We start from the raw sequence: 12925 nt of genomic DNA, 5'->3' as shown, positions 1-12925 counted from the left end.
GTGAGGAAGGCATCATAACTCCCCTTTTACAGAGAAATGGAACCAGAATCAAAAACTTGGGCAAGGGGTGCCTGTGTGGCTGTCAGTTAAGCATCTGCCTTCTACTCAGGTCATGATCCCAGGAGCCTGGGATAGAGCCGCATCAGGCTCCCTGCTAAGTGGGGAATTTGCCTCTCCCTCTCCCCCGTCCTGGCTCACGCCCTCTCTTGCTCTCTCACTCGCTCTGCACTCTCTCTTTCCAATAAACAAATAAAATCTTTAAAAACAAACTTGGGTTCACCAGCACTGATGCTTGCACTCTTTTTTTGGAGCGAAACTAATTTTACTAAGAAGGTACATTCCCCTACAGGATTTGTAACAGGGCAATCACAAGGAAAACGCTGTTTCCTTAATACAGTCAAACACAGGAAGGAAACAGCAGGCAGAAACAAGAAACAACTATCAGGAAGAAACCTGAATGAGTGTGGACCTCACACAGCAGGGACTAGCAAATTTTCTGCAAAGGACCACAGAGTAAATGTTTTAGGTTTCGGGGGCCAGTGTCTTAAGTAACTAGTCAACTCTAGCACCAAAGTGCAAAAGCAGCCTCAGTCAATATATAAATGAGTGGGCATGGCTATGTTTCAATAAAACTTTATTTACAAAAACGGGCTTTAAGCTGGATTTGACTCTGGAGGCCATAGTTTGTCCACAGTTCTGCCATATGGTATTCAGACGATGGCTGGCAGACATCGGGCAAATTACTTAACCTCTCTGAGCTTCCATTTCCTCCTCTATCACAGGATAGTATTTCTGACCACAGAGAATTAAGACAATTAACTCAAGATAACATATGCACTGTACCCAGCATATACAAGGCATTCAACAAATCAGTAGCGATTACTGATTCTAGTCTGGAGCAGGAAATGTAAAAGTAAGCCTAAGACATCATATTGCATAAAAACAAACAAAAAACACACACAGAAAGACATTTCGGCCCACTCGTCAAAATGGGACATTCTGGGCATCAAAAAGAATAACAACTGTTATTGTATGTCAACTACACTTCAAAAAAGAAAAAGAAAAAGGAAAAAAAAAAGAATAGCAACTGCCATGGTTACAAAACATCAACTGGGACTACCAGTTCTGGCCATGGCAGTATTAAAGGCATTGAACTTACCCTCCTCCCATAAATAACTATAAAACTGAAAAAATATATGAAGACACTGGACAACAGACAGTATAAGGCTATGATACTTAAAAGAAAGTAAAAAGTGTGAAAATGAGAGCAAAAATGATGGGAATTTAAATAGAAATATACTCATAATACTCTTATAAATATACTCTTTCATTACTTGTGACATGGTGAAATAAGAATTCAAAGTGCACTGTGATAAATTCAAATGCATATTACAATCTCTAGAGCAACTACTAAAAAAATAAGTAGAGCTAAAAACCAACAGAAGAGATCAAACAAAATAATAAAAAATTATTCAATCTAAGACAGGAAGGAAGGAGGAAAAAATGGTTAGACAAATAAAAAACAAATAACAAGATAGCAGACTTCAACCCAACAGTATAGTTACATTAAACATCAATAGACTGAACTCCCCAATTAAAAGACAGAGATTGTCAGACTGGATTAAAAATAAAAAACAAAAAAACAAGTCTCTACTATATACTGTTTACAAGAGATAGGCTAATCTGACAATACTCAAATCTACTGATCCAACTTTATCATAACTAAAAGTGAAATAACTAGATATCATGCACCAATGACAGGAAGTACACATCACCACCTATGAAATACTTCTGCCAAGAAAACTAACCTGAATCTAATTAAGCCTCAAGAGCTAACCATCAGTTTGTAGGACTATAAAAGATAGGAAGTATGTTCAAAAACAGCATGAGGGACACCTAGATGGCTCAGGAGGCTAAGTGTCTGCCTTCAGCTCAGGTCATGATGCTGGGGTCCTGGGATGAGCTCCACATTGGGCTCCCTGCTGAGCACGGAGAGTGCTTCTCCCTCTCCCTCTGCCCCTTCCCCCAGATCGTGCTCTTTCTCTCTTTCAAATAAATTTTTTTAAAAAACTTTAAAAATCCACAAACGAACAGCATGAGGATGCTATTAATCGAAGGCAGAATGTGGATCTTCTCCAGGATAAATGATCTGGCTTGTTCTACAAATAAAAGATATTGGTTGGGAGTGGAGGAGGGGAGATGCAAACTGTTATAGATGAAAAAAGTCTTTAAAAGCAGAGTTTTCTCCTATTGGTAGCAGAAGAGGTCAGAGATTTGAAGAGTAAGAACTCAATACGTCATTACTGATTTAAATGGGGAGGGGACAACATAAGAAAAAAGTGGGTGGCCATGAGGAACAGAAAGCAGCCTTTGGCTGACAGCCCACAAGAAAACAGAGATCTCAGACTTACAACCACAAGAACTGCAGGCATTCTGTTAACCACCTGTACAAGAGACTGAAGCAGATTCTTCCCCAGAACCTCCAGATAAGAACCCAGTCTGGTCGACACCATCATTTTGACCTTCTGAGACACTAACTAGGGAGCCCTGCCAAGCCTGTCTGGACTTCTGACCACAGAACCATTAGCTAATAAATGAGTGCTATTTTAAGTAACTAAATGTATGGTCATTTGTTATGCAGCCATAGAAAACTAATACACAGGGGCACCTGGGTGGCTCAGTTTAGTGGCCGATTCATGATTTTGATCCCAGGGTCTTTGATCCCAAGGCTCAGAGATTGAGCCCTGCAATGGGCTCTACACTTAGCAGGAGTCTACTTGAGATTCTCTACCTCTGCCCATTCCCCCACTCACATTCTCTTTCTCTAAAATAAATAAATAAATCTTTAAAAAAAAAAAAAAAAGAAAAGAAAACTAATACACAAGGCTTATATAGGAAACCTGGCCTTAACTTCTTTGCCCTAGCTGTCCATGCTACTATAATGAATAATACGTAAACTCACCTAAGACTGAACATTTTCTAGGACTCCTGGGTGGCTCAGTCAGTTAAGCATCTGCCTTCAGCTCAGGTCATCATCTTAAGGTCCTGGGATGGAACCCCACATCGGGGTCCCTGCTCAGTAGGAAGTCTGCTTCTCCCTCTCCCTCTGCCCCTCCCCCCTGCTTCTGTACACTCACACTCTCTCTCTCAAATGAATAGATAAAATCTCTAAAAAAAAAAAAAAAAAAGACTGAACCTTTTCCTAAATCCAGGAAAAGTTTTAGTTGTGAAGCATTTTCCTCATCAAAGGTCCAAAAAGTATATTAATACTGCCTAATGCAGTGACTGTCAGTGTTTAGTAAAAATGAACGCCTCCATCTTGAACTCCTTTATTATTTATAAGTCACACATACAGGGCACATAACAAGAACATGTGGTACTATAGAGTCTCACTCAGAACTATATCAATAGATTCTATAGGCAAAATTTAAGCTAATAAAAAGTAAAGTTTCTAAGACTTGCTCTTCTTTATATTCTACTAAAACACCTGGCATGGCCCCAAACATACATCAGGCATTAAAAGAGAAAAACATCTGTCAGACTGAACTAAGTATTTATATATTGGATTAGCCTTGGGTCATCCTCAAATGAGCAAGAGTTCTAAAGTACACCCAGGGACCATAGTTAAGGGATGAGACCTAGACAAAAGTAGCCTTACCTTTACATCTGGCACCTGGGCACCTAGGCTACTGAGTCCCACGATGGAGTAGAAAGCAGATTCCAAACTTGTGAAAGGGCGATCCAGTGAGGCTTTCAGTCTCTCCACATCTGGCTTGGTGAGGTAGTGAGTGGGCGTCAGAGCCTGGGTGCTGGCTATGATTGTCAGGGCCAACAGGAAGACAGTGCTTGAACCTTGGGGGGAAATGACTATTAAACACAATCCAAATGATTCCAAAGTTCTATACAGTTTCAACAATGGTGTGCATCAAGGTCTGGGAACCAAATCATGTGAGGAAGGGGAAGGCAAATGGGAGGTTTAACTGGGAGAGAAGTCCTGGGAAAATGGCAGGCACTGTCTTCATCCATCTGAAGGACAGTCCTCCCAGTAGCCTGTGTCGCTAAAGCACAGGACCCAGCATGCCATTCCAATTTCAAATACGTTTGTAACTCCTATGCCTCTAACACAGAGACAATCCTGAATCCCCACCGTGGCCTCACCCGCCTCTCACCAGATTTCTTCCTTCACTTACTCTTCCCTCCATCTGTGGCTCTCTGGACCCTTCTCTGGTCTTCTAACAAGTCATGTTGTATGCTACCCAGAACTTTTTCATGCTTTCCCTTACTTCAACTTCCAACTTTATTTTTTACTCTCTGATTTCAGTTCAAGTATCTCTTCCTCAAGAAGTCACCCCACAGCCCTTCCCTGGGTTAGGTCGCCAGTACTATGAAGTACTAAAGAATGTGACCTCTGAGGCCAGGTTTAAATACTAGCTTTGCCTGGATGCCCCGGTGGCTCAGTCAGTTGGTTCAGTGTCGACTCTTGGTTTTGGCTCAGGTCATGATCTTGAGCTTGAGACCGAGCCCCTCATCACACTCTGCACTGGGTGTGAAGCCTGCTTGCACACTCTCTAAATAAATAAATAAACACATACTTTGAAAATAAATAAATAAATCCTAGTTCTGCCATTTATTAGCAAAATGGCTCTGGCAGTTACAATGTGGCCAGTCTGTCCTCAGTTTCCTCAAATGTAAAGTGGGATAATAGCAGTACCTACCTCAGGGGTGTAATGAGGATTACATGAGTTAACAGAGAAAGATCTTAGAACAGTGACTGGCTTGTAACAAGAGCTACATGTTAGGTACTTCTATTTCCTACACTATTGTTGTTGCTATATTCATGCATAGGAACTTGAACTTCTACATAGTCTTTTTCATAGTGTAATGTCTTATTCCTCTGCTAAACTGTAAGCTCCAAGAGAAGAGACAGTTTCTTCTATACATCCCAGTATTTCCAAGTATTAAACATTCTTTGGCATGTAGTAGTACTAAATTAATATTTGCTAAGTGGAAAGAAAAATTAATCCTTGTCTATGATGCTCTAGGAGACAGGAAGAAGTTATGAGTGGTACATTCTCTGGGCTGCTTCATGAACTGACTGCCATTCAATTAACACAACAGTATCCCTCCCCACCCCCAACCACCCACCTTATCCATACTCCACGGTTTCAGTTACCCATGTTCAGCTATGGTCCAGTATTGTCAGGTCAGGTCAGTAGTAACCTAATGCTACATCACAATGCCTACATCATTCACCTTACTTCATCTCATCATGCAGACATTTTATCACATAGGCATCTATTATCAAGAAGGGTGAGTACAGTACAAGATATTTTGAGAAACCACATTCACATGAGTTTTATTACAATATCTTGTTATAATTGTTCTTTCATTATTAGTTATCATTGTTAATCTCTTACTGTGCCTAACTTATAAATTAAATTTTATCATAGTTATGTTATGTATAGGAAAAAAACACAATATATATTTAAGGGTTCAGTACTATCTGCAGTTTTAGGCATCTACTGAGAATCTTGAAAGTGAGCCCTGCAGATAAGGGAGCACTACTGTAATTGCAAGGCTAATGGTAATGGTACTAAATCCTCTGCTCACAGTGTCAAATTTAGTTTGAACTAGAATCTCTAAGGAAAGGCATTATTAGGGGGAGCTTGCCGGGCTCCGTCAGTGGAGCATGTGACTCTTGATCTTGCAGTGTGAATTCAAGCCCCACGTTGGGCAAACTTAAAAAAAAAAAAAAAAAAAAAAAAAAAAAAAAAAAGGCATCATTATATCTATTTTACAAATAAGAGAACTGAGAACAAAAGTACCTTACAAATGATCTTGGACTCAAACTCAAATCTAACAATTTACACTCCACTATTTTTTGGGAGACTGTTGTAGAAACAATGGCTATATTAGTGGTACCTCAGAATTGTTCTTCTATGAAGGCTAGTTCTATTTAAATCCTTGTATGTGTTAAATAATCTAAAGAATGTGGAAGTTCTTTTTAAAACACTAGAAAGGGATCTATAGCGTGCAGTATATTTACTGAATGCTTACCAAGCACTATTTTTGGTATTAAAAATAAAGTGGGGGGGGCACGCCTGGGTGGCTCAGTGGGCTAAAGCCTCTGCCTTCTGCTCAGGTCATGATGCCAGGGTCCTGGGATCAACCCCCACATCAGGCTCTGCTCAGCAGGAAGCCTGTTTCCTCCTCTCTCTCTGCCTGCCTCTCTGCCTACTTGTGATCTCTGTCAAATAAATAAATAAATAATAAAGCTGGGGCACCTGGAAACCTCAGTAGGATAAGCCTCTGCCTTCAGCTCAGGTCATGATCTTGGGGTCCTGGGATCGAACCCCGATCGGGCTCCCTATTCAACAGAGCCTCTTCGCTCTCCTTCTGTCCTATCTCCCTCTCATGCCATCTCTTGTGCTCTCTCCTGTGCTCTTGCAAATAAAGTCTTTAAAAAAAAAAATCATTATCATGTTACAAGGTGAAAAGTGCTATGGAGAAAAATAAAGCACAGAAGAGATCTGAGAAAAGCTACATTTTATTTTTTTTTTTTTAAAGATTTTATTTATTTATTTAGAGAGAGAACACACACAAGGGCGGGAGAAGCAAAGGGAGAGGGAGAAGCAGGCTCTCTACAAAGTAGGGAGCCCAACTCAGGGCTTAATCCCAAGACCCTGGGAACATGATCTAAGCCAAAGGCAGATGACTAACAGACTGAGCCACCCAGGCACCCCAGAATGATTTTAAATATGGTAGTCTATGAAGATCTAACTAAGAAGTAAAGTGATTGAGTGTAGACCTGAGGGAAAATAAGGGAGTATCACAAAGATATTTTGGGGGAAACTATCCCAAGAAGAAAAGCAAGTGCAAAGACCCTGTATATACAGTATTCTTTGACATTAGCAAAGAGTAAAGTACAGCTAGAGTGGCATAAGCAAAGGGTGAAAAGTATGGAAAAGTCAACAGAGGTAGCAGAGGCAAAATATGAAGGGCCTTTAAACCTCTGTAGGGACTCTCGCTTATACCGGCATGGGACCCAACAGAAAATTTTGAGAAGAGGAGTGATTTGACTTACAATTTAACAGGATCATTGTGTTGACAATAAACAAAACTGTGTTGAGACTAGGCAGGAGAAAGAACCTGACGAGGGTCACCAGTTAGTAATAATCCATGTAAAAAGATGATGTGGTCACAGCCAGAGTGACAGCAGTAGAGATGAGAAGTGGTCAGAGTCTGGCTAGAATTCAAAGTCAAAGCCAGAACTGCTAAAGAATAGAAAAATGTAAGAAAAAGAGCAGCCAAGATACTAATGCTGAATTCCAGTGCCTTGTGTACATGCATGTACTCAATAGATTAAGATTTAGTAAATGACAACTGGCATTTCCCCAGCTAGACTATAAATTCCCCTAACACAGCATCTGTGTCAGAATTCTAATCCTCCCACCTCGACTTAATAGCGACAACATTTTTGGCTAAAATTGAGCACTTAACATGTGTGGGGTATGCCCATACTATGCTAACTAGCTGGCATGCACTGAGTCATTAAATCTTCACAACATCCAAGTGAGCGTAGTTTACATACCAAGAAATTGAGACTCTACTAGGAGTCACCTCCCTAAGACACATAACCGACAATCAAAATGCAGGCAGTTTATTGAATACAGTTTGTTCTCAACTATTCCAAAAATGGAGCAATGACCCACTGTCTTATTCACTGCTATCTTGGGCAAGTTACTTTTTTTTCTCTTAAATTTTATCTTCCTGTCAAGCGTACATAATAGTACACATTCCCCACGCCGCGGTGAAACTACATGAGGGTCCATCGTGCACAGTGCCCGCTCCGTAACTAGCAATGCAGTTAACTTTATTGATGCTTGCGTAGCGCCATGCACTATTCTCAATTATGCACGGGGCTCAGCTCAATACAGCAACTTATGCGACAGAAAAAGTGACTAAGCTAGTTTACAGATCAGAAACTGAGGTGCAGAGAGGGGTTAAGGAACTTGGACCGGACCACATAACGAATACTTGGCACACTACAAGTTTGCACCAGGAGAATCTAGCTTCAGAATTTATACTCTAAGCTCCCAGAGAGGTGAGTGATTTCCTTGCTCCTTTTTACTAAAAAGGAGGCCACGGTCGACGTGGCCAAAAGCTCACTCGTAGGTCACCCGGCCCGGAGACTCCGCGACTCAAATGAATGAGTGAAGCCACACCTAAGGTTAACTGCGGCCCCCCGGCTGGGCCTCGGGGGCACCCGTAGCTCCGCGCTGGCGCTGCACTGGCACCTACCCCACCTCCACTCGCCCGCAGTCCCACCCGCTCGCCGGCCCTCCGTCACACACCCGGCCTCAAAAGAGCCCGAGCCCGAGCCCATGCCCCTGCCCCACAGGGGAAGAGGCTCCCGCGTGGCCGGCTCCCGAGTGGCGAGCACTAGCCTCCCGCGGGCTACGGCCCACTCGCCAAGGCGTGCCGGCCGCGGGGCCCCGTCGGCGAGCCATGCACAACGCCTCACCCGGCGACGCCATTCCTCCGAGCAGGTCCCACCACCAGGGCCCGAGCCGCAGGCTGACTTCCGCTCCGGGAAGTGGCTCCAAGAGCGCGCCGGAGGGGACGCCAGGGACTCGCGGCAGGCTGCGCGTGCTGGGATGGGATCTAGGCACAGGTCAGTCTCCGCCGTCCCGGTGGGTCGACCCGGTCGCAGCAGGCCGCGGCCCAAATTCCAGTTCCCGCGCGAAAGGGCGACGCCGTCCTCGCGTCCAGGCCCGCCTCCCTCCCCCCGCGACCTGGACCACTTGGAACCGGCCGCCTCGCAACCGTCCTAATCCGGGGCTACCAGTACGCGGTTGGATGAGGCTTCAGGGTGGGCCTGAAACGGGGCCTCCGCTGATTGGCCGACTGCGGTGATTGGCCGGTGGCGCCGTCACTCAGTCGTCTCTCGGCAGCCCGGCCAATTTTAAAGGAATGGGAAGGGTCCAGGGAGGAAGGGCAAGTAGTGTTCCAGGCTTAAGGTTTTCTTTTTTCGTTTTTTTTTTTTTTTCCCTCTTTAGGAAATTATAGCAATTTCCGCCAAAGATTGTTTCGCTTGTGAATAACTGACCTAGCGAGTGATGTTTTCTTTGGTTTGCAAAGCATTTCTGTAGACTTAGATAACTTTGAGGAACGTATTTGCCCAATGTTACAGAAGGAGGAGAGTAATAAATAGAAAAAACAAACAAACAAACAGAAGTGACTCTTGAGATGAAAACAGCTTGGCTTGTTTTAAAATAAGAAGAATCCAGTAATTTAAAAAAAAAAAAAAAAAAGAACGGGCGCCTGGGTGGCTCAGTGGGTTAAGCCTCTGCCTTCAGCTCAGGTCATGATCTCAGGGTCCAGGGATCAAGGCCTGCATCAGACTCTCCACTTGGTGGGGAGTCTGCTTCTCCCTCTCTCTCTCTCTCTCTGCCAAATAAATAAATAAAATCTTAAAAAAAAAAAAAGGAAGCGACTTACCTAGGAACTCCATAATAACTAACTCCAATTATTGGGCATCTATAGGTTAGCCCAACAGTGTAGTAAGACTCTAGTACGTTATTTGATTTACTTCTTATCACCATTCTGTGAGGTTTGTACTGTGTTACTCCCATTTTATAGAGAAAGAAACTAAAAGATTTGAACCCAGACAGGCTGACCCTGTAATCTGTGCTTTTAACTCTTATGAACATACAAAATATGCACAATATGGTAAATCTTATTGTGTCCCAGATATTATTAACCCAGATAGGGGAGAGTGAGTTCTTTCTGTCTGCTGCTGTGCTATTCAGTAAAGTAGAACTAGCTGTACGTGGATATCTGAATTTGAGTTTAATTAAAATTTTAAATTTTAAAACTCCATTCCTCAGTGGTGCCACGCACATTTCAAGAGCTCATTGGCCACATGTGGCTACTAGATATCATTTTGGATAGCACAGAATTAGAGAATATTTCCAATATCACAGAAAGTTCTATTGGATGGTGCTGATACAGAATACGTAAAAAACTCTTCCAGGGTGTGCGAATGGAGCACAAGGTTGAGCCTGGGACTTTTGGTTTCAGCTCCAGGCATGGTATCCGGGTCCTGAACTCAGGATCCCCACTCATTGTGGAGTCTGCTTGAGATCCTCTCTCCCTCCACCTCTGCCCCTTGCCTCTACTCCCTCTCTCCCCCCCACCAAAATAAATAAATCTTTAAAAAAAAAACAAACTCTTCCAATGCAAAGTAAGACTACTGTGGTGCTGAAGCCATCTCATAGTGGCTTGCAAGAGTCACTTATGAAATTTAGCAAGGGGGATGCCTGGGTGGTTCAGTCGGTTGAGCATCTTGATGTCAGCTCAGGTCATGATCTTGGGGTCATAGAATTGAGCACCACATAGGGCTCCAGGCTCAGGGTAGAGCCTGTTTGGGATTCTTTACCCCTTCCTCTTGCTCCCCCTCTGTTCCTCTGCCTGCTCTCACTCTCCCTCTCTAAAAATAAATAAAATCTTTAAATTTAGCAAAAATTTTGCAAATTGATTGCTAAATACAGCTCTTTAGAAAAATTAAATTATACACACTTACAACAAAATAAAGTCTATTGAAAACCAGTTCATTTCATTATCATTTTACCATCTTGTATGCTTTTGTGGTTGCTCATATCTATTGCATCTATATGGTGAAATATTATATGGTGGTGTGCTACTGCCCATCTTTTTTCAAAGTGTTAGGGTCCGTGATCAAAGGAACGAGACTGACACAAAGCGAAAATCAAGCAAAGTTTTATTTCGCGCCATGCATCAGAAACCAAACTACATTAGAAACCAAACTGCATCAGAAACCAAACTGCATTAGAAACCAAACTGCATCAGAAACCAAACTGCATTAGAAACCAAACTGACTGGTAGGTGCCCGAGTCTTGCTGGGGACCACCACCTCCCAGTCGCTGGGGTCCCCCCTGGAGGCTCCCTGCCTCACCCTCACTGTACCACAGACCCACTCCCGGCATGGCTGCACCGTTGGCTCTTGAGAGGCTGCTCCTGATGGCGGCGCTGCCCGAGGTGGCGTGGCTGCTTGCGGCGGCGCTGCTGCTGATACTCTGGCTCAGGGTGGCGGCGCTCGTGGCATCGCAGTGGCGCCGCTGCCGCTGCCGCTGCTGCTCTGGGCGGTGCACGGGGCTGCCGCTGCTGCTCTGGTGCACAAGGCAGTCGCTGCTGCTCTGGTGCACAAGGCGGTGCCGCTTGCTGTGGCGCCGCTGCCGCTGCTGCTCTGGGCGGCGCACGGGGCGGCGCCGCTCATGTTACGGCGCCGCTCATGTTACAGCTCTCAGTGGTGCAGGGCTCTTGCTAAAAAAAAAAAAGAAACCTCCCCTATCCAGCCTCACAGACCATCTTTTATAGAGGTGGCTGAGCCCCGCCCACACACAGGTGGCCAATCGGATTTCAACCTACCACAGTTAATATATGCACACCCCTCTGACTGAATACGGCTATCTGGCCTGGCCCGCCCCTATATCCGGGGTTTACAGTTCCTCTGCCTAATCAGGCCCCTACACAAAGTAACACCAGTAGCTTGATTTTGGCCACAATGGGAATATTTACACCACAGAATCAGCAAATGCTACATACCAGGGCTTGATTTTTTGCTTTGTTATGTCTAAAGTTAATGATGGGAAAGTGTTAATAAAGATTAAATTTAGAAGTGTATCATATCTATAGGCTTTACATTGTAAATAGCCCAAAAACTTAAGGAAATATCATTCTAGTGTTTGAAAACTATTATCCAACTCAAAGAAGTCACTTCTGAAATTTTGGTTACAACATTTTACTAATTAAAGTAAATGAAAAGATCAACCAGCATTCACTTAAAAACTGCACTTAGAAAGTCTGCTTTAAACACTTACCAGCATACCACTACAAGTAACCCAGTAAAAAACACAGACAAAAGACTTGAATAGGCACTTCATCAAGATACAGGTAGGGCAGATAAGCACATGAAAAGATAATCAACATCATTACGTATTGATTGCATTGTATATTAAGTCCCCAGGAGACATTGCTATACATCCACTGAAATAGTTAATATAAAAAGACCAATAATACCAAACACTGGCAAGGATGTGGAACAACTGGAACTCGCATATATTGCTGGTGGACATGGAAAATGGTGCAATCATATTGGAAAACAGATTTGTAGCTTTTTATATAGCCAGTTATATGACCTACTGCATGACCCAGCCATTCTACCCTTAAAGGGTTTGTTTGTTTTGTTTTGTTTGTTTTATTTTGTTTGTTTTTTATTTTATTTATTTATTTGAGAGGGAGAGGGAACATGAGAATGAGCAGGGAGAGGGGCAGAGAGAGAAGCAGACTCCCTGATGAACAGGCAGCTGATGCAAGGCCACATCCCAGGCCCCTGGGATCATGACCTGAACAGAAGATAGACGCTTAACTGACTAAGCCACGCAGGTGCCCCGGTTTGTTTGTTTTTAATTAACTAGTTCTTTTAATTATTAAAGAAATATAAGTACATAGGAAGAAGCTCACACTTTTTTGGTTTGGGTTTTTTCCCAAAATTATTTTATTTACTATTAACTAAATGAAAAAACAATAACTAAATGAGAAAATATAACCATAACTTTTAGGTCCTCTTTCTAGTCTTACACATTCCATCCCCTTTCTCCCTGCTCAGAGATCCCCATCTTGCAGGTTATAGGTTATACTGTTTCCTTGCTTTTCTTCATAGTTTTTACTGTGTATGTTTATAGCTCCAAACAGTACTTTTTTGCTTTTGCATATTTCTTAACTTTATATAAATGGAGTTTGCTACATATTTTTTCTGTGACTTTCTTTTTTCTCTCAACATTGTTAAGATTTATCTGCTTTGCTGTGCATAGCTAGAACTCATTCATTTTCTCTACTGTAT

At 42.9% G+C, this 12925-nt stretch overlaps 2 protein-coding genes across 3 annotated transcripts in view; one reads left to right on the top strand and one right to left on the bottom strand.

Moving 5' to 3' along the window:
- The window catches only part of RPN2 (ribophorin II), a 62583-nt gene extending 53927 nt beyond the window's left edge, over positions 1-8656 (bottom strand). For both annotated transcript variants that reach the window (XM_045980870.1, XM_045980871.1), the window contains exons 1-2: positions 8525-8656; positions 3659-3852 (exon numbers count right to left, since the gene is read on the bottom strand). In XM_045980870.1, coding sequence (XP_045836826.1) covers positions 3659-3852; positions 8525-8537 — 207 coding nt within the window. In that variant the 5' untranslated portion in view covers positions 8538-8656. The remainder of the gene's footprint in view (positions 1-3658; positions 3853-8524) is intronic.
- The window catches only part of MROH8 (maestro heat like repeat family member 8), a 59942-nt gene continuing 53649 nt past the window's right edge, over positions 6633-12925 (top strand). Inside the window, exon 1 of the mRNA XM_045980872.1 lies at positions 6633-8674. Within this exon, the coding sequence (XP_045836828.1) occupies positions 8385-8674 (290 nt within the window). The 5' untranslated portion in view covers positions 6633-8384. The remainder of the gene's footprint in view (positions 8675-12925) is intronic.

The sequence above is a fragment of the Meles meles genome, chromosome 16 (assembly GCF_922984935.1).
Source record: "Meles meles chromosome 16, mMelMel3.1 paternal haplotype, whole genome shotgun sequence".
NCBI lineage: Eukaryota > Metazoa > Chordata > Mammalia > Carnivora > Mustelidae > Meles > Meles meles.
The sequence above is the reverse complement of the archived record's forward strand: the minus strand, read 5'-3'. Positions and strand labels throughout refer to the sequence as shown.